The 26,454-nt window shown below is 38.5% G+C and overlaps 1 protein-coding gene and 2 non-coding genes across 4 annotated transcripts in view; 2 read left to right on the top strand and 1 right to left on the bottom strand.

Moving 5' to 3' along the window:
* Positions 1-3,150: 3,150 nt before the first annotated feature.
* On the top strand, positions 3,151-3,254 carry LOC115831959. The gene has a single exon (XR_004027444.1). It is a non-coding gene; the product is annotated as a small nucleolar RNA U13 (small nucleolar RNA).
* A 5,669-nt stretch (positions 3,255-8,923) lies between these two features.
* RAB3GAP1 (RAB3 GTPase activating protein catalytic subunit 1) overlaps positions 8,924-26,454 on the top strand; it is a 120,381-nt gene continuing 102,850 nt past the window's right edge. For both annotated transcript variants that reach the window (XM_030800922.1, XM_030800921.1), the window contains exons 1-3: positions 8,924-8,978; positions 9,084-9,139; positions 14,387-14,462. In XM_030800922.1, coding sequence (XP_030656782.1) covers positions 8,961-8,978; positions 9,084-9,139; positions 14,387-14,462 — 150 coding nt within the window. In that variant the 5' untranslated portion in view covers positions 8,924-8,960. The remainder of the gene's footprint in view (positions 8,979-9,083; positions 9,140-14,386; positions 14,463-26,454) is intronic.
* LOC115831970 lies at positions 22,291-22,393 on the bottom strand. Its single transcript, XR_004027455.1, has one exon. It is a non-coding gene; the product is annotated as a small nucleolar RNA U13 (small nucleolar RNA).

Below are 26,454 nucleotides of genomic sequence, written 5' to 3'. Positions count from 1 at the left end.
GTCATCCAGGCTGGAGTGCAGTGGCACACTCTTGGTTCACTGCAACCTCTGTTTCCTGGGCTCAAGCTATCCTCCCACCTCAGCCTCCCGCGTAGCTGGGACTATAGGCACAAGCCACCATGCCTGGCTAATTTTTGTATTATTTGTAGAGGCAGGACTTCACCAAGTTGCTCAGGCTGGTCTTGAATTCCTGAGCTCAAGTGATCCACCCACCTCAGCCTCCCAAGGTGCTGGGATTACAGATGTCAGCCACTGTACTTGGCCTAAAATTGTTTAATCTGACTAGGAACCAGAGAAATGCAAATCAAACCATTTTTGCTCATATTGCCAAAAGTACAAAAGACTGATAGTTTTAAATGTTGTAGGGAAATATGTACTCTTGTATATTATTAGTAAGTATGTAAATTAGTGAAGTCCATTTTAGATATTGCAATCTGCTCCTATTACATTGCAAAACGCGCATACTCTTCAACCCAGCATTTCTATTTCTCAGTATTTACCCTACAATAATTCTTACATGACCATATTTTTAAATGTTTATTATGAAAATTTCAAATATACTAAGTAAACAGTATGGTAAAATGAACCCCCATAAACTTCTCACCCATCTAAGACTGTTATTGATAGCAAGTTATTGCTATTTACTATTGACTCAGCAGTCAATAGTAAATGGTCTGTGTGTCAAAACTTAGAAGACAGTTAAACAAAAGATGGTATATCCATGCACTGGATTTTGGAGTGCTGTGCAACAGCATAAAAAAGGAGGAAAGAGCTTTATATTACGTCTTAAATGGGCTCCAAATCATATACTTAAGTAAAAAAAGTGAATTGGTAAATAATGCATATCATATGATACCGGTATGATGAAGGGATTCAGAGAACATGCTCAGGGGTCAGCCCTACCACCTACTAGGTGTGTGACTTGGGCAAGTCATCTGTGTTCTTTCTGCCTCAGTTTCCTCATCTATAAAACAGGGTTGTACAACAATAGTGTCTACCTTATAGGGTTATTGTGAGAATTAAATGAGTTAATAGGAGTAAAGTACTTAGAGGAATGTACATATCAAGTGACAGACGTCCTTATTTGTGCAAAATATTGATAAAAGAAAAGGTAAAAACTGTTTCTCTATATGCAAATATGTATGTAACAGCATAGGAAAGCATCTGAAAAGATTCACACTTAACTAGTATCAATCATTATATCTTGGAAGTATGTGCATTGGAAAGACAGTCAAGGAGGGCATTCATTTTATGCATATCATTTGAACTTTTTACAGTGAGAAGACGTTCCTATTACTTGTATCATACTTAAACAATTTAAATTAAAATACAGATTCCCAGGCTGTATATTTGGTGATAAACAGTGATAAGTATCTCCAAACAACAGGCATAAATGGAAGATGCAAGATCAACTGCAGCAACATAGCAGAAGCGGTAGAGATGGAAATCTTTTTTTTTTTTTTTTGAGATGGAGTCTTGCTCTATCACCCAGGCTGGAGTGCAGTGGCATGATCTCGGCTCACTGCAACCTCTGCCTCCCGGGTTTATGCTATTCTCCTGCCTCAGCCTCCCAAGTAGCTGGGACTACAGGCGCCCACCACCACGCCCAGCTAATTTTTTTGTATTTTTTTAGTACAGACGGATTTCATCATGTTAGCCAGGATGGTCTCAATCTCCTGACCTCGTGATCTGCCTGCCTCAGCCTCCTAAAGTGCTGGGATTACAGGCGTGAGCCACCATGCCCGGCCGAGATGGAAATCTTTAAACGTTAGTAACTAGACTGAAGTGCATTGTTAAAATAAATCTGAGGAGCAGATCAGCAAGCATTTGGTGATGTTATTGCTGTGAAAGTAGTTAGTGGGACTCAGAGCAATGTGATACAAAAGAAAGTCAGTGCTATGGTTTGAATGTTCCCTCCAAAACTCATGTTCAAACTTAATCTCCAATGTGGCTATGTAAGAGGTGGGGCCTTTAAGAGGTGATTGGATCATGAGTTCTCTGGCCTCATGAATGGATTAATCCACTTACAGATTAATCAATTAATAGGTTAATGGATTAATGGGTTATCGTGGGAGTGGAACTGGTGGCTTTGAGGAAGAAGAAGTGATCTAAGCCAGCACACTGAGCCCTCTCCCCATGTGATGCCTCCTTGACCTTGGACTTCTCAGCTTCCATATAACTATAAGAAATTTCTTTCTTCATAAATTACCCAGTTTCCAGGTATTTTGTTATAAGCAATAGGAAACAAATGAAGAGAGTCAGGCTTAGGTCTAAAACTTTTCTTTTTTTCTTTTTTTTTTTTTTTTTTTGAGACTGTCACCCAGGCTGGAGGGCAGTGGCATGATTTCGGTTCACTGCAACCTCTGCCTCCCAGATTCAAGAAATTCTCGTTCCTCAGCCTCCTGAGTAGATGGGATTACAGGCACGCACCACCATGCCTGGCTAATTTTTTGGGTATTTTTAGTAGAGACAAGGTTTCACCATGTTGGCCAGCTGGTCTCAAACTCCTGACCTCAGGTGATCCCCCCGCCTGGGCCTCTCAAAGTGCTGGGATTACAGGCATGAGCCACCGCGCTCAGCCTCATTTGTTAATCATCTGCAGCTGGAATAGTTCACTATCCTGAATTAGGAAAGATTAGAGTTTAAGTAAGAATATGTCTGTGTAAAATACAGTAATTAGTTGTATATAGATATAGGCTCACATGTACATGCTTAGCAGAATATGCTTATTCTCTAAACTTTATGTAATTCTCATGACTCTTTAATTAACTATTTTGTTTCTCACATTCTGAGTTCAAGATCCATTAAAATATTTTTAAAACTAGAAACACATAAACTTGAGCAAACTAAATCAACCTGTTAGCAGTTATGTCTTATTCGAACCTGCCAGACAACAAATTACAAACTTAAGGACTGAAATTAGCTGCTCTTGACTTATTATTACCATTTAGAAGAATTCAATTGCTTTATATTTGAAACTTCCTGAGGGCAGGCACCTTGTTTTTATATTTTTGTTTCCCAGTTTTTGGAACAGTGCCAGGCACATAGCAGCTGCCTTTAACAAATCTTTTCTGAGAGAAAAAATGACTGAGTGACTGGTGAGTGAATGAAGATTGCATTACTTCTCTTGAAATTCTGTGGAGATTCGTGATCCTTTTGTAGTTCACAAACATGATGATTGGGTGTTCACACACATGTGTGAGATGTGCCACCCTTGAACCTTGTTACAATGTCAGCGCATTACCCATCTGACCTGAAAAAAGAAAAAAATTAAATTCTTTGGAGATGCCTTGCCTAGGTGACTATACTGCTTTCTGGTTGAAGAAATAGTGGACTACTTTTTTTTAAAAAAAAGCACGTAAGATTTCATGTGTGTGTTCTAAGAAGTCCTTGAATTTCTTTTTACCATTGATTTTACAAAGAGCTTTAAGAAGTTGGATAGCCATCATGCATCCCTTTATAAACCATGTATAGTTATTTCTGTCTTATCTCTAGATGCTCAGACTGTGAGAACCCAACAGGCAGAGATTCTTTGAATCCCTCCATAGGATTGACCATAGTGCCAAGACAGCAGACACTTGATAAATATGACCAAATGAATGAAAAAATGCTGTCCGATAATTTTGATTTAGAGAATTTTTCTCTGAAGAGTTTCTTGTTCTCATACAAGTCTTCCTCTTCCAGCTGCACCTTCTATTGCACTGGTTCTCACAGCAGCATCACAGAGAATTCTTGATTCTCCCTGCACAAAGGCCGTCCAGATAGATGAGGATGCTATAATCAGTTTCATAGTTGTTGCTGCTTTCACAAACAATGTTTGCTCTATAACTAAGATCTAATTAAACTGTTATGCCCCTACATTCCTCCGAGGACTAAGCTAAGGGTGATTTTTCCAGGCTTCTAATCTCTTAAGTTGTCTATGCGTCAAACTATCTCCCTGTGGCCATTATTGGTAACACCTCAAAATATAACTGAATTATGCCAGAAAGGAAATGCACTTGCATGGAAAAGCCCTTGCCTTTGGACGTGTAGCAAAATAGTTCTTAATACTGAAGAAACAGAACCTTTTCTGCTTTGTAAACTGGTAAAATCTAATAAAAGTATGTCTCCTCTGGGTATTTTACATCATTAGCATCCTGGCTTCTCACTTTGGTTTAACAAATAACTTATTTTAAAAATTTCTCCTGGGTGAAGACAAGGAGCCAAAAATATCTTGGAAGAAAACTTTACCTAGCAACCTGATAGGCTGTTTCATACAGCTTCTAAAATTTAACTTCATGCAATGAAGCTTTTGTGATTTTTTTAGTTTCTGACTTTTTTATATATTGAAACTTCTTCATGTCTAAGCTGGAAGGAAAAACAGTAATGCCTTATATGTTGAGTAGCACTTCCTGGTTTTCCTGGTACATTCATTATAAATATGACTACAATAATTGATCATCTGTTACATGCCAGGACATTGTGCTGACCATTTTACATATGAACATAGAACTTAATCTTGGCCAAAATTTTATGTAGAAATAGGTATTACAAGTCCCATTTTACTACTGGAGAAACAGGTTCAGAGGAGTTAAGTAATTTTCCCAAAGTCATATAGTTAATAAATGACTGAACCCAGATCTACCTGATCTTAAAACCCAAGGACTTTCTTCACTTGGTGAGAATCTTAACACGTAAGTGAGCAAGAAACTCTTTTCCTTTTATGTGCATAAATCTCCCTATGTCTGTACCCATCTTTTCCTTTCCTTCTCTTCTCAAAAAAGGCCAACCTCACCACATATGCTTCATTCCCTCCTGCTACGTGGGCTCTGAATTCCTCCACTGCCCGGTTGCACAACTCCAAGGGGTATGATTCACAAGGAGTTCTCTGCAGGTGGCACTTCCTGAAGCAAGACTTCAGAACACAATGTGAGTAGTGTCCCTTGGAGCTGTGTGACTACCAGCTCTGTGGATTTCCTTTCCTCTCACCTTATTAGGAATTGTTTCCTTCAGCTCTCCCATTTCCTCTTCACCATCAATCTCTCTCTCTCCTAGAGTATTTCCACCACCATACCAACAGGTCTGCTATTCTCTGTTCTAAAGGCAAACAAACAACCCCCGCCCCCCCCCACCCACAAAAAAAAACCCAATCATCCTAGACTCTACATTCCTCTCTTACTTGCTTTTTCAGCAGTAGTCCATATTTACCTTTTGAAATAGTTTCCATCCTGGGGTTCTACACCATCACTCTTTCTTTGTTTGCCTTCTGTTTCTCTAGCCACCTCTCTCACTCTTTGCTTCATATTTTTCCTCTATCTATTGTCTAAATATAGAATTTCTTCAGGGCTTTATATGAGGTGCCATTTCTTCTCTTTCTATATTCTTTTCTGGAATCACCTCACCTAGGCTTGTGATTTAAAATACCATCTTAACCCCAGGTCCTCCCTCTGAGTCCTATTACTACACTCAATTTTCTCCTTGACATCTCCCCTAAACTATCTTACCAGCTTGTCAAACTTAACATCTGCCAAACTCAACTCTTGTTTTCTTGCTCCTTCCACTTTTCCCCATCTCAGGAAGTGGCACCATCCTCACACAGTTGCTTAGGCCAGATATCTGAAAATTATCGTTGATTCTTACCTTTCCCTTATCCCTGAATTCAATACAGTAGCAAGTCCTGTCTGACCTATCTCCAAAATACATATCAAATTAGTTCGCTTTGCCTGTTGACTACTCTAGTCAAAGCTTCTCCACCCTCTGTCACTGGATGTTTTAATAGTCTCCAGCTATTCCTTCTTCTTCTTTTGCCCCCTCCCATGTATTGTTCATGTAGCATCCAGACATTTGCAAAATGTGAACTGGATCACATAGCTCTCTTGCTTAAAACACTTCAGTGACTTCCATTGTACTTAAAATAAAGTCCAACCCTGGTGTAGAAAACCCTCTAGGATCTGGCTCATGCCAATCTCTTCAACTTTATCACAAACACTGTGTTCTAGGTGCAAGACACTCCTTCAGTTCATTAGATGAATCAGACTTTTCTACCTTTGAGCCTCTGGATAAGTTATTTCCTCTGCTTAGAAGCCTTCCCCACCCCTAACTCTCTTGCCTCCATCTTATCCTTCATCTCTCCTCCAAGATTCTTCTTGTCAAGGTTACCACTGGCCTCCACATTGCTAATAGCCATGTGGACATATGTGGCACCTCTTCTCTCTGCTCATGCAGCAAAGTTCCAGTTTCTCTACAAGACCCTGAGTTCTTCGAAGTCAAATTCTGTACCTACAATACATTTTCATATCCCTGGAGCCTAGCATAGTGATTGGCTTGTAGTGGGTGTTTAATGAATGCCTGTAAATGAGTGAAGGTGCAAGTTGAGATGTTTTGGGAAAGACTGCTGCAGTAGTAACCCACACTTCCTCACTAGTGTAGTGGATAGAAACCACAAGGATCATCAAGAGACAGGAGTTCAAGGCTTGGCACTGGCAGTAACAACCTGTTGTCAAAATTCTTCTGACCTTTAGTTTCCTCATCTGGTCTATTTACATCACTAACTTTTTGATATCTTTCATTCTTTTTTTTTTTTTTTTTTTTGAGACGGAGTCTCGCTCTGTCGCCCAGGCTGGAGTACAGTGACGCAATCTCGGATCACTGCAAGCTCCGCCTCCCGGGTTCACGCCATTCTCCTGCCTCAGCCTCTCCGAGTAGCTGGGACTAGAGGCGCCCACCACCACGCCCGGCTAATTTTTTTGTATTTTTAGTAGAGACGGGGTTTCACCGTGGTTTCGATCTCCTGACCTCGTGATCCACCCGCCTCGGCCTCCCAAAGTGCTGGGATTACAAGCGTGAGCCACCGCGCCCAGCCTGATATCTTTCATTCTTATTTTAAGATTAATAATTTTTGGCTGGGTGTGGTGGCTCATACCTATAATCCCTGCACTTTGGGAGGCTGAGGCGGGTGATCACTTGAGCTCAGGAGTTCAAGACCAGCCTGGGCAGCATGGTGAAACCCCGTCTCTACCAAAAACACAAAATACTAGCCAGGCATGATGGCTTGAGCCTGTGGTCTCAGCTAGTCAGCAGGCTGAAGTGGGAGGATCGCTTGAGCCTGGGAAGCGTAGGTTGTAGTGAGCAGAGATTGTGCCCTGCACAACAGCGTGAGCAACAGAGTGAGACTCCATCTCAAAAAATAAATACAGGCCAGGCATGGTGGCTCATGCCTGTAATCCTAGCACTTTGGGAGGCCGAGGCGGGTGAATCACCTGAGGTCAGGAGTTTGAGACCAGCCTCAACATGGAGAAACCCCGTCTCTACTAAAAATACAAAATTAGCCGGGCCTGGTGGTGCATGCCTGTAATCCCAGCTACACGGGAGGCTGAGGCAGGAGAATTGCTTGAACCTGGGAGGCGGAGGTTGTGGTGAGCTGAGATCGTGCCATTGCACTCCAGCCTGGGCAACAAGAGCGAAATTCCATCTAAAAAAAAAATACATTAATAAATAATAATAATATATTTTTTGAGATGTAGTCTCGCTCTGTCACCAGACTGGAGTGCAATGGTGCGATCTCGGCTCACTGCAACCTCTGCCTCCTGGGTTCAAGTGATTCTCCTGCCTCAGCCTCCTGAGTAGCTGGGACTACAGGCATGCACTACCACGCCTGGCTAATTTTTGTATTTTGAGTTGAGGCGGGGTTTCCCCATGTTGGCCAGGATAGTCTTGATCTCTTGACCTTGTGATCCACCCGCCTCGGCCTCCCAAAGTTCTGGGATTACAGGCGTGAGCCACCACGCCCAGCCAATAATAATTTTTATCACTGAGGCTGCATCTCCTAGTTCCCCACCTCCAAATGCCCTCTGTGGGTTGCAAAACTCATTAAACGAGATTAAATTTTTAAAAACTTCTAATTATGTAAACATTCAAACCTAAACAAAAGTAGAGGAAAGAGTGTATATCACTGGTTTAAACAATTATCCTCTCATAACTTTTATTTCACTCCTATCCTTAATCTTTTCTCCTTCCCATTACTTTGAGGCAAACCCCAGATGTGGCAGCATTTCATTTGTAAATATTTCAGTAAGAGAATTCTTAACTGCTAGCTGACACCCCTTCTGTTCTTCAACAACTTAAAAAATGAAGCCTCTGTAATCCCAGCACTTTGGTAGGCCAAGGCAGGCAGATCACGAGGTCAGGAGATCAAGACCATCCTGGCTAACACAGTGAAACCCCGTCTCTACTAAAAATACAAAAAATTAGCCGGGCGTGGTGGCGGGTGCCTGTGGTCCTGACTACTTGGGAGGCTGAGGCAGGAGAATGGCGTGAACCCGGGAGGCGGAGCTTGCAGTGAGCCAAGATCGCGCCACTGCACTCCATCCAGCCTGGGCGACAGAGCAAGACTCCATCTCAAAAAAAAAAAAAAAAAAAAAAAAAAAATGAAGCGTTTGTTGAACACCATGTTGCTCTTCCCAGAAACCAGGTAACTAGTATGATTTTATTTCAGGACAATCAACTGAGCAAGTTCTTGCAGGGTCAGGGGGCAGAGGGTAGAAGTGGTATTGCAGCACCTAGTTTAGTGCCTTGCAATCAATAAATAGAGGGCGAATGAAAACAAATTAGCTTAAAGTGTAAGCTAATTGGTACTAACTACAAATAGGGGTTGAATGAAAACAAACCCAACATGCTTTAGGTTTTTTAATACAATCTTATCCACATGAGTTTAGGGTCTTGTCCTACCACCTTGGCTTCTGTTCCCTTTCTGTATTCATTACAGGAAATTTTCAAGTTTTATTAAACCAGCTAGAGCGGAGTTTTATTAACCAGCTGAGGGCGGACTAAAGACTTCCAGACCCGGGCGAAGAAGCAGCACTCCTACTTAACTAGGGCAAGACTCATGAACAGGGGGCGGGGGCTCCGGGGGCGGGGACGCGCCCCTATCGCTTCCGCTCTTCTTCCCGGCAGCCTTAGCGCCCAGCCCGGCGCTCCTCAAGATGGCTGCCGACAGTGAGGTGATTTGTTTGCTCCCTATTTAATCCTTGTCACTATCTAAATTCGTTCCTCCATGTCTTCGCCTTGGGGCTTAATTTCTTTTTCTTTCCTTCCCCTTCCCGCAGCCCGAATCCGAGGTATTTGAGATCACAGACTTCACCACTGCCTCGGAATGGGAAAGGTGAGTGAATCGCATTTTTGGTTACCAGCTCCCATGGGCCCTGGCGTCCCCTAGCCGCTTCCCTGACCCCAGACACACCATAAGTAACGCCACTTGTGCGGGAACGGTAATAGCCTGGGTCCCGGGTCTCCTCTCCGTCTTCTGTGGTCAGCCGCAAGCGTCTTCCGCGTCTCGCTTCTGGCAAGACCCGGCCCGCCCCCGTCAGCCAATTCTTGAGGCTCAGGCTCTCAGAAAGTTTTGTTTTCTCTCCGGTCAGACTGCTTCCCTTAGACTTTGGTTTTCTGGTTGTTACCTACTCGCAAGAACAATTTCCGAGGCTGCAACAAGCGTTGCGGTTTTCACTACCGTTTAACTTATTATCGTAAGCAGTAAACTTGGCAGGTGCATCTCGCATCTCATCCCGTGTACGTTGGTATACCCTTTTCAGGTGGAAGTCTTTCTTCAGAGTATTGGTGGTTGTCCGTCTGTCACACTCCCACCGTCTCCATGCTGTCTTTAATTTTTTATTTTATTTATTTTTGGATACAGAGTCTCAGTCTGTCCGCCCAGGCTGGAGTGCAATGGCGAGGTCATAGCTCACTGCAGCCTCGAACTCCTAGGCTCAAGTGAAGCTCCCGCTTTAGCCTCGCGAGGATCTGGGACCACAGGCACGCGCCATCACGCCCAACTAATTTTTTAAAGATCTCACTGTGTTGCCCAGGCTAGTATTGAACTCCTGGGCTCAAGCTCGGCCCCCCAAAGTGCTGAGATTACAGGCGTGAGCCTCCGCCCATCCTGTCTTTTAGAATAACCTTTTTAAAAAGTCTGCATATGGTTTTGGAATGCTTTGATTCAAGTTGTTACATTAAAGTGGGTACTGTGCCCAGGCTTCCTGTGCCTGTCAAACTCAGATGAACAGCTGTCTGGGTGAAACTGTTGTATTACTGAAATTAGTTGAAAGCCAAGTTTGTGGAGTAGTGATAGCTTCGATCGAGAAGGTTTCTGTTAAGTGTCACAGAAACCCTTCAGTTTTCTGGGTGTTGAAGTCAGTGTTTACGCTGTTACAACATTTTATAATCTTTCTGGTTGGGAGAGGAAATTTGTGGATGTCGTGTCATTAGGTGGCACAGGAAAATATAAAAGGTCCTTGTTGGAATAATAGTTAGACCTGTGGTACCCTTCATAAAAGTGTCAGTAAGACATAACCACATTGGCAAGACTTCATTGTGTAGGTACTGGGTGTCCAGAGCTATATACAAAGGGAAAAGCAGAAACTTGACCCATATATTTTTAAAAAACAACAAACAGCAAATAGTTGAAATGTAAGCCAATTGGTACTACCTATAAAAATAATAATTAAAATAATTATTATTTAAATAGGGGTGATATTGTGGACTACAAGAGTTGGAGATATTTTCATAGAAGAGATAGGAAATGAGCTGGGCCTTGAAATGGGAAGTGGTTGGTTAAACATAAGAATGGACTGACATGGGTAGAGACATAGGTGAGAATGAATCTTTGAAGGGACTGAATGAAGAAATATATCTTCACTAGAGTGAAGACTGTCTGTTGAAGGGAAATAAATAAGGTTAACGAGGAAGACGGGATTGGGTTATGGACGTCTTCCCAAACTAAATACAGGAATCCAGATTCAGTATTCCTATGACCAGTTATTCTCATACTTTAATGTACATCAGAGTCGTAGGTTGCTGGGCCCCATCCTCAGAGTTTCTGATTCTGTAGGTCTGAGGTGGGACTGAAAATTTTGCTTCTGTAACATGGTCTCCGGTAATTCAGATGCTGCTGGTCAGGAGACCACACTTAGAAAGAACCACTGCTTAAGACAATAGTGAGAGACCCTTGGTTTTAGAGTGGCCAGGTGATATGATGAGAGTGGTTTTAGGACATGATGTAGAATAATGGTGGGAGACTTGATTCATAATTAGGATGGTGATTTGTGGACTGGAATAGAAAGGGAACCTAGAAGGGAGGATTGTAACATATTTCAGAGAAGATTTAGGTAATAAGCTTGATGATATGTTAAGAGTGGGAAAAATCAGATATGAACTGTAGTTTTTTGCCTGAAAGAATGAATATAAGGAAGTGTCAAAGTGAGAAGATTTGAACCTGTGTTGAACCTGTTGATTCTGAAATAATTTGATGTCTTGAAGGTAGTTAGAAAAATGTAATTCAAATCTTGGGGGGGGGGGTAGGGAAACATCAGAGTTTTGAATGGAAAAATGATCACTTTCCCCTAGTTAAAAATATCCTGAAGTGGAATATTAAGTCCTTTAGCTTTGCATATGGAAATAATTATTAACACAGTTATAAGAACTATTGCAAAGTAGAAAATTTGGTTTTTGGCTTTTACACTGTAGTGTGCATTTTACAGTTCATGAGAAAAAATGTTAAGACTTTGAAGTCTCAAACCTTGAGTTTAATTTTAAATGAAAGATCTTGTGAGTACAGTATGTTATGAACTATATAGATAATTTATTGAGCGAACTGTATAGAAGCCCATAACTCTTTTTATCATTTGTTCATTGACAGAATATTTATTGAATCCCCATATGTCAAGCACAGTACACATTAGGGATTTAGGGATGTGGTGGTTAGTAAAACAGGTACGGTTTCTGCTCTTACTAAATGTGCAGTCTAGTGCATTACAGACACAAATCAACTAATACAAGTCTGTAATTATGAGTTTATGTAAGAGCTAGAAAGGGAAAGAAATCTGGTCTTATAAGAGCCTATAACAAAGGGACCTAATATAGAATAAGGAATCAGGAAATGACCCTTCATTTCCTGAGAGCTTTTAAGGAAAAAATTACTTAGTTTTTCTAGTCAAATCTCAGTACTTGTAGGATAAAGTCCAAGTCTCTTAGCTAGTAGTGATAGAATTCATTATTCTTACAATAGATATTTTAAGACATTCCTGGCTGGGCATGGTGACTCATGCCTGTAATCCCAGTGCTTAGAGAGGCTAAGGCAGGCAGATCACTTGAGCTGAGGAGTTCAAGAGGAGCTGGGGCAGCATGGTGAAACCTTGTCTATACTAAAAATACAAAAGCTAGCTGGGCGTGGTGATGTGCACCTATAGTCCCAGCTAGTGAGGAGGCTGAGATGGGAGGATTGCTTGAGTCCTGGAGGACAAAACTGCAGTGAGCCGTGATTACACCACTGCATTCCAGCCTGGGTGACAGAGTTGAGCCCCTGTCTCAAAAAAAAAAAAAAAAAAAAAGACATTTCTTCTTTTACTGTAAAAACTATATTTTAAATAGTTTTTACTATAACAGTCATACCTTATAGTAGAATAAAAAATAAAAATCACCTGTAAACTTACCACCAGGGAATAACTACTGTTAATTTTTTGACGTATTTCCTTCTAACGTGTGTTAAAAACTTTTTTGGATCAAATATTAATATTTCTTTTTCTTTTTCTTTTTTTTTTTTTTGAGACAGATTCTCACTCTGTCGCCCAGGCTGGAGTGCAGTGGTGCAGTCTTGGCTCACTGCAGCCTCTGCCACCTGGGTTCAACCAGCTCTCCTGCATCAGCCTCCTGAGTAGCTGGGATTACAGGTGCCTGCCACTGTGCCTGGCTAATTTTTGTTGTATTTTTAGTAGAAACGGGGTTTCACCATCTTGGACAAACTGGTCTTGAACTCCTGACCTCGTGATCCACCCACCTCAGCCTCCCAAAATGCTGGGATTACAGGCGTGAGCTGCTGTGCCTGGCCTTTGTATATTTTCTTTTGATTGACATGATTTTTATTGGGTGCATATTAGTCCTCTGAGTGGATGAATATACCATTAATTTACAAGTATTTCCTGCAGTTGGGCATTAAGGTAACTTCCAGTTTTTTTTACCTTCATAAATGTAGTATACATTTCATGCAAATTTTTGCTTACCTATGGATATATTTAAATTTTTTCTTTTTGGTAAACATGTAAACTTGTTTCTAGAGCACTGATTTTCAAACCTAGTAATTGTCATTTGACTGACCTCCCCTATGAATTAGTGTATGAATTGATACTGCATTTAATTTTAAAGAGGAATTAGTAAGAAGCCTCAGATGAATCATAGATTTATTATTACTATCTTAAAATGTAATTATTAGTTCATATTAGTTCATAATGTCACTGAAGGAAAAAATCTATTGCCTTTTCATACAGTTTGACTAGAATTAACTCTAGTACTCTAGCAGTACTTCCAGGTGTTTAGAGAGCAGTGTTGCTGTTAGATTGCATCATACTTAGCTTATATAAGAAGTCAACTTCTTAGAGTAATAACAATTCTTCTGAAAGTGTCTTTGACTGAGACTTGACAGTTTTCATTTACTGATGTTGAGCATGTTGCTAGTCAAAATTCAGTTCTCTTTTTAATAGGCCTTCTTGATCATTGGATTTAAAGATTGGTGACTAGTTTTAAGATCTGTCACTTATCCTTAAAGTTGGCATATTTACTTGCAATTTCTTGTCAGCTGTCCATTAAAACTTGTTTTAGTTTCATGAGCCAAGTTTCCAAATAATATTTTCTTTTTTTGTTGGGGGTGGGGGGGTAAATCAGGGAATTCCTAATATATTTAAAGGAAAAGTTTATTTAAATAGGTCAGTTATTTTGGGTAGGAGAGAGATTATTGGTTTCATAATTTTATTTATTTGTTTATTTATTTTTGAGATGGAATCTCGCTCTGTCGCCCAGGCTGGCATGCAGTGGCGCGATCTCCACTCACTGCAGTGTCCACTTCTATGTGATTTTCGTGCCTCAGCCTCCCGCGTAGCTGGGATTACAGATGTGTGCCACCACACCGGGCTAATTTTTTTTTGTATTTGTGCTGGGCTGGTCTTGAACTCCCAGTCTCAGGGTTGGGAATTCAAAGGGCTGGAATTACAGGCATGAGCCACTGCACCCAGCCCATAATTATCTTTAATAGTATCATTTTAGTCTGTCAGTTTTTATTTGTGCCTCAAATTTGTTTTATTCATTTTAATAGAGATTCATTAATTCTTAATTTACATTTTGTAGAAGGCAGAATGCTTTTGTTGGGTAAGCAATAGATATAAATGAATCAAAACCTAAGAATTCTTGAATGAAAGAAGATTATTTCTCTCACCCCATATCCATAAATTAAGCTAGCAATACTAAATGTACTGAGTCGTCTCTGGTCAAATTGTTAAAATATAAAAAATACCTTTTTAAAGAAATTATATAATAATAGGAAAAAATGTGTGCTGTTGTATTTAGAAGCTTTCTCCCCACTTCCTAGGTTTATTTCCAAAGTTGAAGAAGTCTTGAATGACTGGAAACTGATTGGAAACTCTTTGGGAAAGCCACTTGAAAAGGTCAGATCTATTTGCTGGTGTCTCTAAATGACTATTTACTTTGAAACCTCTATTTTCCAGCCCTTTGCTGCATTTGGCACATTTGAATTAAATGTTTTTTAAAGTTATGTATAATCTATAAACATCAAATGGCATTTGGAAGAATTTGGATTTAAATCTGTGGCAAATGATATATGGAAGACATTTGTGAAATGTTTAATAAAGTTATATATATATATAATATATAAAAAAATGTTATTCTTTGTGAGTGATTCTTTGTGAGTGAAGTTTGCTTCTCTTTTGCCTTCTCCCTTGGAATGTTAAAACATGTTTTTAAAAGTTTTTTATTTGGTCAGAGAAACATTGCAGTGACCAGCTTCTTTGGTAGCGTATTTTGCTTACTAATGAGGAAAATTCTAGTACTTACCATTGACTTACTGTAGTTAACAACGATTTCACTCAGTTTTTGTATTTTATACTATCACTAATAACATCCCCCTTCCCTTTTAAACTTTTTAACTTACAGATGTTTTAAGGATTTTATTTAAGAATGAAAAAATTACTCTTTGAAAATGAGGTAGAAATCAAATTCTAATCTAAAGTATTGGTAATTTTATTCATAAACCACACCCCAAATGTTTACTGAAGAATGTACTCTGAGAACAAACCTGGATTCACTGTGAAGGGATCTAACAATTTGATTTTAAGTTTATGTAGATGCTTAGTTTGTTAGATAAATTCTTTTGAAATAAAATTTATGGTTGGTTTTATTACAACTCAGTATTACTAACTCAGTGATAACTTATTAACTCAGTAATTATTAATTCAATAGTAACTTAATTATAATTTACCCTGTGTTAGGAACTTTGAGTTCTCAATATTTGCTAGGGTTTTTCAGCTTTGTGATGGTGATACTATCAAAAAAGAGACTGTCAAAATGCGTTAGGAAGCCAGGCAACATAGTGAGACCCTGTCTCTTAAGGAAAAAAAATCTCCTTATTTGTATCAATATGAACAGAAAAAGTAAGACCACATATAAAAAATACATCATTCAAAGACTCTTGGCAATATATACATTGATTTACTATACTACATGTGTGAATGAAGAAAATGTGACTTTTTCAAACACGTGTCATTCTACTCCACTTGAAACAAATACATAACAATTGATATAGATGCCAATAAGATTAAAGGCAAAATAAGCTGGATATAGCTAGAATAGGAAATGATTTACACTACCAAGAAGAGAGCTAAACCGGGTACTTATGAGCTCTGATATTCTTTCATTCTTTGATTTACATGTATTTACTGAGTACCTGCTATGTGCCTGATGTGAAGAAATTGTGAACAAGATAAGATCAGTTGCCATTGAACATAAATTCTAGTGAGGGTGATCAGTAACGAAACATTAAAATTTTATTTTATTATTATTTTTTAAATTGATATGTGATAGATGTACATATTTTGGGGTACATGTGATAATTTGATACATGCATATAATCAAATCGGGGTACTTGGGAACCCTTAAATATTTATCTTTATGCTAGGAACATACAAGTTACTCTCTTAGCTATTTTGAAATGTACAATTAGTGTTAACTAAAGTCACTCTAAGGGTTAAAGTTTTAAATGCTAAATTCAGTTTTGGGATTTAAATGGGCAATTATTTAAAGTAGGTAGCATACTGCCAGGTGTGTAGTAGAGGCTAATGAAGTGTTAGCTCCAGTCTGTTTCTCCCTACTAGATAGTAGTACATAAATAAGATACAGAAAATATGGGCAGATTTCAAGGTGAGCTGTAACTATGATGAATATGAAGAAAGTGTAGAGGACAGGGATTGTTTGGTGTAGAAAACAAAGTTTAGAGACTTCCTTAGAAGATTTTAATTTATATGAAGGACAGTGATTATTAATTTTCTTCCTCCACTGAGGGGGAATTAAGGGAAATTATTTTATTAAAACCTTTAATTATGGAAAATTTCAAACATATATGAAGTAAACAGAATAGTATAATGAACTCCCATGTACCCATCACTTAATGTCAACAATTAATACTTTGCCATTTCTTGTTTGAGTGGTACCTCTGTTTACTCCCCTACCTCTGCTAGATTTTTTTAATAGTTTCTTTTGGGTAAGATTTATATACATCGTAATGCACACAACTTAACTGCTTGATTTTTTTTTTTTTTTTTTTTTTTTTTTTGAGACCGAGTCTTGCTCTGTCACCCAGGCTGAAGTGCAGTGACGTGATCTCAGCTCACCACAACCTCCGCCTCCTGGGTTCAAGTGATTCTCCTGCCTCAGCCTCCCAAGTAGCTGTGACTACAGGAACCCGCCACCACGCCTGGCTAATTTTTTTTGTATTTTTTAGTAGAGACGGGGTTTCACAGTGCTAGCCAGGATGGTCTGGATCTCCTGACCTTGTGATCTGCCCGCCTTGGCCTCCCAAAGTGCTGGGATTACAGGTGTGAGCCACCGCGCCGGCCAACTGCTTGATTTTGACAAATGTTCACATGGGTATAACTTACACTCCTATCAAGATAGAGGTCATCTGTTACCCCAGGAAGATCCTTAGTGACCCTTTCTAGTTAATTCCCGTGCCCTCCAGTCATCTGCTATTATTATTATTATTATTATTATTATTATTATTATTATTTGAGACAGAGTCTTGCTCTGTTGCCCAGGCTGGAGTGCAGTGGTGTGATCTTGGCTCATTGCAACCTCTGCCTTCCGGGTTCAAGTAATTCACATGCCTTAGCCTCCCAAGAAGCTGAGACTACAGGCATATGCCACCTTGCCTGGCTATTTTTGTGTTTCTAGTATTTTGTATTTTCGCCGTGTTGGCCAGGCTGGTCTCCAATTCCTGGCCTAAAGCAATCTGCTTGCCTGGGCCTCCCAAAGTGCTGGGATTACAAGTGTGAACCACTGGGCCCAGCCTTTTTTTTTTTTTTTTTTTTAATATAAATTACTGTCACCTGCTCTAGAATTTTACATTTAGGTGACCATAAATGTCCCTGACATCCTTTACTCACCATAATGTTTTTGAGATTCATCTAGGTTATTGTACATATCAGAATTTCATTTCTCTTTATTGCTGTGTAGTAAGTGATCTGTTTTATGAATATACATGGTTTCTTTCACTTGTCCACATACATACTATTAGGAATAAAGCAGAACATTATTGTATGAGGCCTTTTGTGGACATATGTTTTTATTTCTCTTGAGTAAATACCTAGGATTGTAATCACTGGGTAATAGGATAGGTGTAACTTTATAAGAAACAGCTAGAGCTTTTTGTACTGTTTTACCTGCCCACCATCAATACATGGGAGGTTGTGTTGCTCTACATTCTCACCAACAATCAGTTGTTTGCAGTCTTGTATATTTTAGTCATCTTAATGGGCATGTAGTTTGTGCTTTTAATTTATATTTCTCATTTTGGTTTTAGTTTGTATTTCTGTGATGATATTAATATTGACCACTTTGAATTTTCATGCATTTATTAGCCATTTGTTTATCTTCCTCTGTGAAATGTCTTAAAAAGTTCTTTATCCATTTTAAAAATTGGATTTTGTTTTTTATTGAGTTGTAGGAGTTCTTTTAGTGTTTTTTTTTTAATATATATATTCTGCTTTTAAGTCTTTTCTCAGTAGTTTTGCTGGGTTGTGAAGATGTTTTTAATGCATTTTTCTAGAAGCTTTACCAATTTATCATTTAACTTTTGTTAAGGTCTATGATTTATTTTGAGCTACTATATGGAGGGAAGTAGGGATCAAGTTTCTTCTTCCTTTTTTTTTGTGTATGGATATCCTGTTGTTCTAGAACCTACTTTGGAAAACACTTCTTCCATTGAGTTGCTTTGTCACCTTTATTGAGTAGTTGACCTAAGTGGTCTAGTTCTGGAGTCTGTATTCTGTTTCATTAATCTATTTGGCTATCCTTATGTCAATACCATATTGTCTTTTTTTTTTTTTTTGAGACGGAGTCTCGCTCTGTCGCCCAGGCTGGAGTGCAGTGGCGCAATCTCGGCTCACTGCAAGCTCCGCCTCCTGGGTTCACGCCATTCTCCTGCCTCAGCCTCTCCGAGTAGCTGGGACTACAGGCGCCCGCCACCACGCCCGGCTAATTTTTTGTATTTTTAGTAGAGACGGGGTTTCACTGTGGTCTCGATCTCTTGATCTTGTGATCCGCCCGCCTCGGCCTCCCAAAGTGCTGGGATTACAAGCGTGAGCCACCGCGCCTGACCTTTTTTTTTTTTTTTTGTGACAGAGTCTCACTCTGTCACCCAGGTTGAAGTGCTTGATCTTGGCTCACTGCAGCCTCCTGCCACCATGTTGGCCATGTTGGTCTTGAACTCTTGACCTCAGCTGATCCACCTGCCTCGGCTTCCCACAGTGCTGGGATTACGGGCATGAGGCACTGCGCCCGTCGTATATTGTCGTGATTACTGTAGTTTCGGGTTTCCCAACCTTGGCACTATTGACATTTTGGGCCACATTGTTGTGAGGCTGTCTTATGCATTGTCAAATATTTAATAGTATCTTTGGTTTCTACCTGCTAGATGCCAGTAACATGTTTTCAGTTGTGACAACCAAAATTGTATCCAGATATTGCCAAATGCCTGCTGAGGGGCAAAATTGGCCCCAGCTGAGAACCATGGAATGGCTTTTTAGTAAATCCTGATGTTAATGTAAATTCTCCATCTTTGTTGTTTTCCCAAGATTTTAGATCTTTTGTGTTTCAATTATGAATTTTAGAATAGGCTTGCTAATTACTATAAAAAGGAGTATGATTATGCTGAGACTGTAATTGGGGTTGTGTTGAATTTGTAGATCACTTAGGAGACATTTTAACAGTCTTGAAAGTTCTAGTCATGAACATGGCACATCCCTCCATTTATTTAGGTCATCTTTAATTTTCCTCAGCAACATTTTGTAGTTTTGATAGAGGTCTTGTATATCCTTTGTTAAATTTATTACTAAGGATTTTATGTTGTATGATGCAAAAATAAATGGAATTATTTTTTAGTTTTGTTTTCCAGTTGTTCGTTGCTAGTACATAGATACACAGTAAAATTTGTATGTTAACTTTGTCATAACGCCTGGCTAAATGCACTTATTAATCATAATCATTTAATTCTTCTGCATTTTTCTACATTAATAATTATGTTGCACACAAATAGGGACAGTTTTACTTTCTTTCCAATTTTTATACCTTTATTACTGTTACTGTACTATCCCAGACCTTCAGTGACATGTTGGGTAGAACTGCTGCAAGTAGACATCCTTGCCCTCTTTAAATGTGAGGTGGGGGGAAATGTTCAATGCTTCAAAACTTAAGTTAACTGTAGGTTTTTTAATAGGTGTCCATAAGACTGAGTAAATTATTTTCTTAGTTTGCTGGAAGTTTTTTGTTTTTATTGTAGATGAGTAGTCAAGTTAGTAAAATCTTATTTAGCATCTATTGACATAATCATATGGTTTTGCTTTTTTGTTTTCTGAATATGGTAAATTATGTTGATTAAAACCATTTTTTTGTTGTAAAATACAAGATTTACCATTTTAACAATTTGTAAGTGTAAAATTTAGTGGCATTTAGTACTTTCACATTATTGTGCAATCATTACTACCATCCACATCCAGAACTTTTTTCATCAGCTCAAACTGAAACTACCCATTAAACGAGAACTCTTTCCCCACCCTCAGTCCCCTGGTAATCACCCTTCTACTTTCTGTCCATGAGTTTGACCATCCTAGGTACCTGATATAAATGGAATCATACAGTATTTGTTTTTCTGTGTGTGTGTCTGGCCTATTTCACATAGCATAATGTCTTCAAGGTTCATCCAGGGTTATATCACATGTCAGAATTTTCTTCGTTTTTAATGCTGAATGTTGTATGTATATATCACATTTTGTTTATCTGTTCATTCATCTGTTGATGGACACTTGGGTCACTTCTACCTTTTAGCTATTATAAATAATGCTGCTATGAACGTGAATGTACAAATATCTGTCAGGTTCCTGCTTTCAGTTCTTTTAGGTTTATACCCAGAAGTGGAATTGCTGAATTATTTGATGGTGCTATTTTTAACTTTCTGGGGAACTGCCATACTTTTGGCTTTCTACAAATTTTGTTTTTGTTTTCCTGAAAGATTTTGCCGTATTTTTGAAGGATGGTTTTGCTGAAGAGTGCTGGCTTGATGGTTATTTTTTTCCGCTTCTATAAAGATGTAGTTCCATTGTCTTCTGTTCTCTGTAGTTTCTCAGGAGAAGGTAGATATATTCATATTTTTGTTTGACTTTGTTGTTTTTCTCTGGCTGCTTTTGAGATTTTTTTCTTTAAAAAAATTTTATTTGAACCATCTGACTGTGATGTGCACAGATATGTTTTCTTTTTATTTTTGCTGCGTAGGGTTTATATTGATACTGGATAAATTTTTGTTTTTCACCACATTGGGGGCGTGTTAGGTCATTATATCTTCAAAATTTTTTTGCCCCATTCTCTATTCTTTTTCTGTGACTTAAGCTATACTTAACATTTGACTTGTTGATCTTGACCCACAGGTGGGTCTCTGAGGTTCTGCTGTCAGTCTTTTTTCTCTCTGTTCTTTAGGTTGGATAATTTTTCTTGATTTCGAGTTCATTTATTCTTTCTTCTTTTGTTTCCAACTTGCTGTTAAGCCTACCTGCTGTATTTTTCAATTCAGTTATTGTACTTTTTAGGTTTAGAATTTTCATTTGATTCTTATGAATAATTTCCAGTTCTCTGAGATTACTTATCTCTAAGTTTGTTTGAAAATAGTTTCTTTGGTCCTTGAGTGTATTTATTATAGCCAGTCTAATGCCAGTTGCATGACTAGAGGTCTTTTTGGGGTTGGTTTCTGTTGACTATGTTTTTTTTGGGGGGGGGTATAGATCACATTTTCCTGTTTTGTTTTGTTTTTTTCCTGAGGTTTTTTTTTTTTTTTTTTTTTTTTTTGGTATGTGTATCCAGTAATTTTAAAGTTTCATGCTTACATTATGAAATGTAGAGACGAAATGTAGTGTACATTTTATTTATAATTTAAGCATAAATTTTCGTTCATAAAATTTATAACATTTTTGTTGTGTTCCTCTGAAGAGTTATTTTTTTTATTTTTTATTTTTTTGGTTCTAGCTAGTGGTTTGCTTGGCTAGATTAAAACTGCATTCTCTTCTCAGTGATGGCAGCAGCTGAAATCTTTTCTTTCCAGCTTTTTCTTTGTCGTTGTACCCTAGAATCTCCTCTGCACATGCATGGTTTAGCAGATAGCCAAGGTTTGGGACAGTTTATATATAAATTTGGGGGACTTACCCCTTTTGGCTTCTTCCCTTCCAGAATTTACACCTCAATGTTAGAACTGTCCTGTCAACCTCAAACTTTGTCCGGTGTCACCTAAATTCAGTAAAGCTGTATCTTTCTGCTTCCTGAGTTGTACACAGATTAGAGCCCCCTTAGATCAGCAGTTCTCAGTGTGTGATTTGAGGACCGTTGTCTGTCTCTGAGAGCTTTGCAAGGGGTGATCAGGGTCCCTGCCTTTTCCAGTTAGGTACGTGTGTACTTGAGGCCAAATTTTCTTCATATACTTCAACTAGAACAATGGATTGCAGTGATTCATTGCAGAAGCAGATATGAGAATACAGTTAACTTTTTTAAAACTATACATTAAACAGGTTTGCAAAAAGGTAGAACAGGGTTACTCTTCTCATTAATATTTTTGTTCCAGAAAATGTCATTAGAACTTATATGTTAAAATATAAGAAGTTCATCATTATTTGTAATGAGTTAATAAATTACAATTTTTTCCTCTTCAATTTTTTTGTGTTTTCATGTCAGATGGTAATGTACCAATGTTGTGACAGTGTTTGAGGGAGGCATATCTCATATGTATGCATGAAAACTTAAATGTCATGCTTTCGAACTATGAAAGGATCTCTTAAAATTTCTAATATGGGATCTTCAGTAATTTTTTTTTTTTTTTTTTTTTTTGGAGACAGAGTCTCACTCTGTCACCAGGCTGGAGTGCAGTTGCGCGATCTCGGCTCACTGCAACCTTCGCCTCCCAGGTTCAAGTGATTCTCCTGCCTCAGCCTCCTGAGTAGCTGGGGCTACAGATGTGCGCCACCATGGCCAGCTAATTTTTTTTTGTATTTTTAGTAGAGATGAGGTTTCACCATGTTGGCCAGAATGGTCTCAATCTTTTGACCTTGTGATCTGCCTGCCTCAGCCTCCCTAAGTGCTGGGATTACAGGTGTGAGCTACTGCACCCGGCCAGTAATTTTTAAGATTCTAAGGGTGTCTGAGTCCAGAAAGTTTGAGAATTGCTCTAAGACAAAAAGGTATAAACAAGTGCCCGTTGTCAGATACACTTTCTTTTTTTCATGGGTAAACTCTTCCCAGCTTCTCCCTGTATTTGGTCTCTCTCTAGAGCATTGAAAAATGGTGTTTTTGTCCAGATTTTATAGGAAAGTTTATCTGACCAAGCTGCTTCGCCATTACCAGAACCCAGAGTACTGGGAAATGATTTTAAAAGGGAAGGAAATGGCAATTATTGGGCACCAGCTATGGTATTGGTATCATGCACTATAGTTGGGACTGTGTCTGTTAACTTAATCCTTAAACAGATTTCAACAGTTAGTTATAACCCCATTTTATGGAGAAGAAATAAGGCTTTGAGTTCATGTGGTACTGTAATTTTCCCAGTGTCATTTTGCCAGTAGTTTTGGTATAAGCGGGATTAAACTTAGGTCTTGCCTTCAAAACCCATGTTTCTATTTTGCTCTGCCCTTTTTGGTTTCAGAAATTTAAGTGTGTGTAAAATTACTTCCAGTGAGTATTAAAATAGGTTTCTAAGGCAGATTTTGGGATTCTGTTGTCTGGGGCTTTATAAAATAGATAAAAATCTTGGTGGTATGAATGTGATCCTTGAAGGCAAGGGAAGTAAAGAAATGACCTTTTAAGTTCCTTTTAGCCTTGTAATTTTATGATTCTATTTAGCTAGCAAAAATTTTAAGTACTTTTAATGAAATGTTAAGTTTAGGTATGTCATGATCCAGTAATATAACTGTTTAGTCAGTGACTGACTTGTATCTCCCTGAAAAATTCATGGAAGAAGAATTAGCTTGAGAGTATTAATAGAAGAATAATGACTATAATAATGTTGAAATGAGTTCACATTTTTCATACCCACTCAGTAGATGGGAATGACACTTCAGTACTTACAGTTCATATGGCAAATTTAAAATGAATTTGAATTATAAATTTTCTCAATTAGAAACTTCCCAAACTAAGTTATAACAATAAGTCAAATTTGGGACTTATGTAAACTTTATGTAAACAGTTTAGATTCCTTTATTTGCATTATCTCAGAACATTTAGGTGTTTTATGGAGTATTAAAGTGGGGGAGTATATATTTTATCAAAACTGAAGTTTTTTGAAACTAGAAGGTTGAGGATCAGTCACTGATGGGAATGCAGTGTTTTTGAAATGAAGTAAATGAAAACAAGCAACATTGAGCTACTCACAACCTTGTTTGGAATAGGACATGTTAGATAAGGTTTGTAGTTTGTTTTTTTCCTCTTCATTTTTATTTTTCCTTTAAATCGTAACCATAGTGTCTATAGCTTCTTTGGATATTATGTAGAAGAAAAAAAATTGGTGTTTTGTTATATCTCCGATTCATTCAAATTGGAAGTTTTGGGAGTCTTGCTGTTATTGTTGTCAACATTTTTATTGTAATATAAAAATGGCAGGAGATATCTTTAAGAGGCGGAATAGCACACATAGTTGATGAAGAGTATGCACTTTAAAGTGGTACAGCTTGTGTTGGAATCCTAGTTCTGTTGCTTATTTGCTTTGTGGCATTGTGCTGTCTCAGTTACTGTTAGTCATTATTTATTGTTTTTGCCTTTCTGTCTTAATTGCTGTTATTATTTTTGAGAGAGGGTCTTGCTGTTACCCAGGCTAGAGTGTGGTGGCACAATCTTGGCTCACTGGATGGAGCCTCAACCTCCTGGGCTCAGGTTATCCTTCCACCTCAGCCTCCTGAGTAGCTGGGACTACAGGTACATGCCACCATGCCCAGCTAAGTGGTTAAATAATTCTTTTTCTGTAGAAATAAGGTCTCACTATGTTGCCCAGGCTAGTCTTGAATTCCTGGGCTCAAGTGATTCTCCCGCCTCAGCCTCCCAAAATGCTAGGATTACAGGTGTGATCCACTGAACCTGAAGTATTTACTAGAGTCAGTAAAATGATATTTGCTTAAGTAGAGTAGAATATAAACAGAATTATTATTTAACACTCTATTGCAATAAAAATGATTCATTGTTTCTTAGAGCACCTGTCAGCTAAAAGCATAGCACCTAGCTGGGGGAAAGCTTTATGTAATATATTCTGGCTGAAAAAGCTCAAGTTTAATTCTGAGATAGATAAGAATTAAATATCTCTGTAGACATTTTTAGTTATTTTATTTCCTAATTCTTTTATTTATTTTTAATGATTTGCTTGCCATTTAGTTATAGCACAATAACTAAATTTGTGATAAGTGAAATTTTCAATATGCATTATGAATTTCACTTTGAACTTAAATTTGGTGTAACGTATATGCCACTAAAGGAAGTAGACTATAAAAATCTTTCTTAAAAAAAAAAAAAAATAGAGGCTGGGCGCCATGGCTCACGCCTGTAATCCCATCACTTTGGGAGGCTGAGGCGGGCAGATCATCTGAGTTCAGGAGTTCAAGACCAGCCTGGCCAACATGGTGAAACCCTGTCTCTACTAAAAATACAAAAATTAGCCAGGTGTGGTGGCAGGCACTTGTAATCCCAACTACTTGGGAGACTGAGGCAGGAGAATCGTTTGAACTGGGGAGGCAGAGGTTGCAGTGGGCTGAGATCACGCCACTGTACTCCTGCCTTGGTGACAGAGTGAGACTCCATCTCAAAAAAAAAAAATCCATACTTATTTTAGACACTGATGTAATGAAATTTCTCTGTAATTCTAAACAACAAACATCAATCTGCTATGAGAGTTTTTCATAAATTAATACTCATTTTCATTAAATGACGTGCTAACTTAAATTTTACCACTTGGCTGGGTAGGGATCACATTTTGTTATAACAAATGCAACGAAAAAGATTTTTCACAAAAAATAAATTAACAAAGCCATAATCATTTTCGGGGCGTTTTGGCAGTTACATCTCTGTTGCTGTGACTCTTAACCTTTTTTATGGTCTGGCATGCAGAGGGTGTAATTTGGTATCATTAGTAGTAAGAGTTAATTTGATAATTCATTTATTACATACACAACACATTGCCTGGTTTGTGCTTAGTACATGTTTGTTGATTGACTCCCCAGAATACACGATTAACCCCTTGAACTTGTCATGTTCCCTTTGTATAAGATATGCAGTGTAAACAGACCACATTTACTTACCTGGGAATTTTGTTAAAATATAGTGATGTTGGCCGGGCGCGGTGGCTCACGCCTGTAATCCCAACACTTTGGGAGGTCGAGGTGGGTGGATCACGAGGTCAGGAGATCGAGACCATCCTGGCTAACACGGTGAAACCCTGTCTCTACTAAAAACACAAAAAATTAGCCGGGTGTGGTGGCGGGCGCCTGTAGTCCCAGCTACTCAGGAGGCTGAGGCAGGAGGATGGCGTGAACCCGGGAGACGGAGGTTGCAGTGAGTCGAGATCGCACCACTGCACTCCATCCTGGGTGACAGAGCGAGACTCTGTCTCAAAAAAAAAAAAAAAAAAAGGTGATGTTGGCATTTTTAAAAGCATTATACAGAAGATGGAAAGTCTTCTGGATGGTCTGGTACCTTTTAAAATAACTGTGTAGTTTAATTTTTCTGCATTTAGTTTTATAATTAACCATTTTCTGTACTTTTTTTTCTTTATTTAGTCATTTTTCCCTTTAGGTTTTTGATTTAGTGATTTGATTTTTCCTTCTAATGAATTTCATATAAATTGGCAAGTTTTATGGA

Source organism: Nomascus leucogenys, chromosome 20 (assembly GCF_006542625.1).
Source record: "Nomascus leucogenys isolate Asia chromosome 20, Asia_NLE_v1, whole genome shotgun sequence".
In the NCBI taxonomy this organism is placed as follows: domain Eukaryota; kingdom Metazoa; phylum Chordata; class Mammalia; order Primates; family Hylobatidae; genus Nomascus; species Nomascus leucogenys.
Note: the sequence above shows the minus strand (reverse complement) of the source record. Positions and strands in the feature narration are given on the sequence as shown.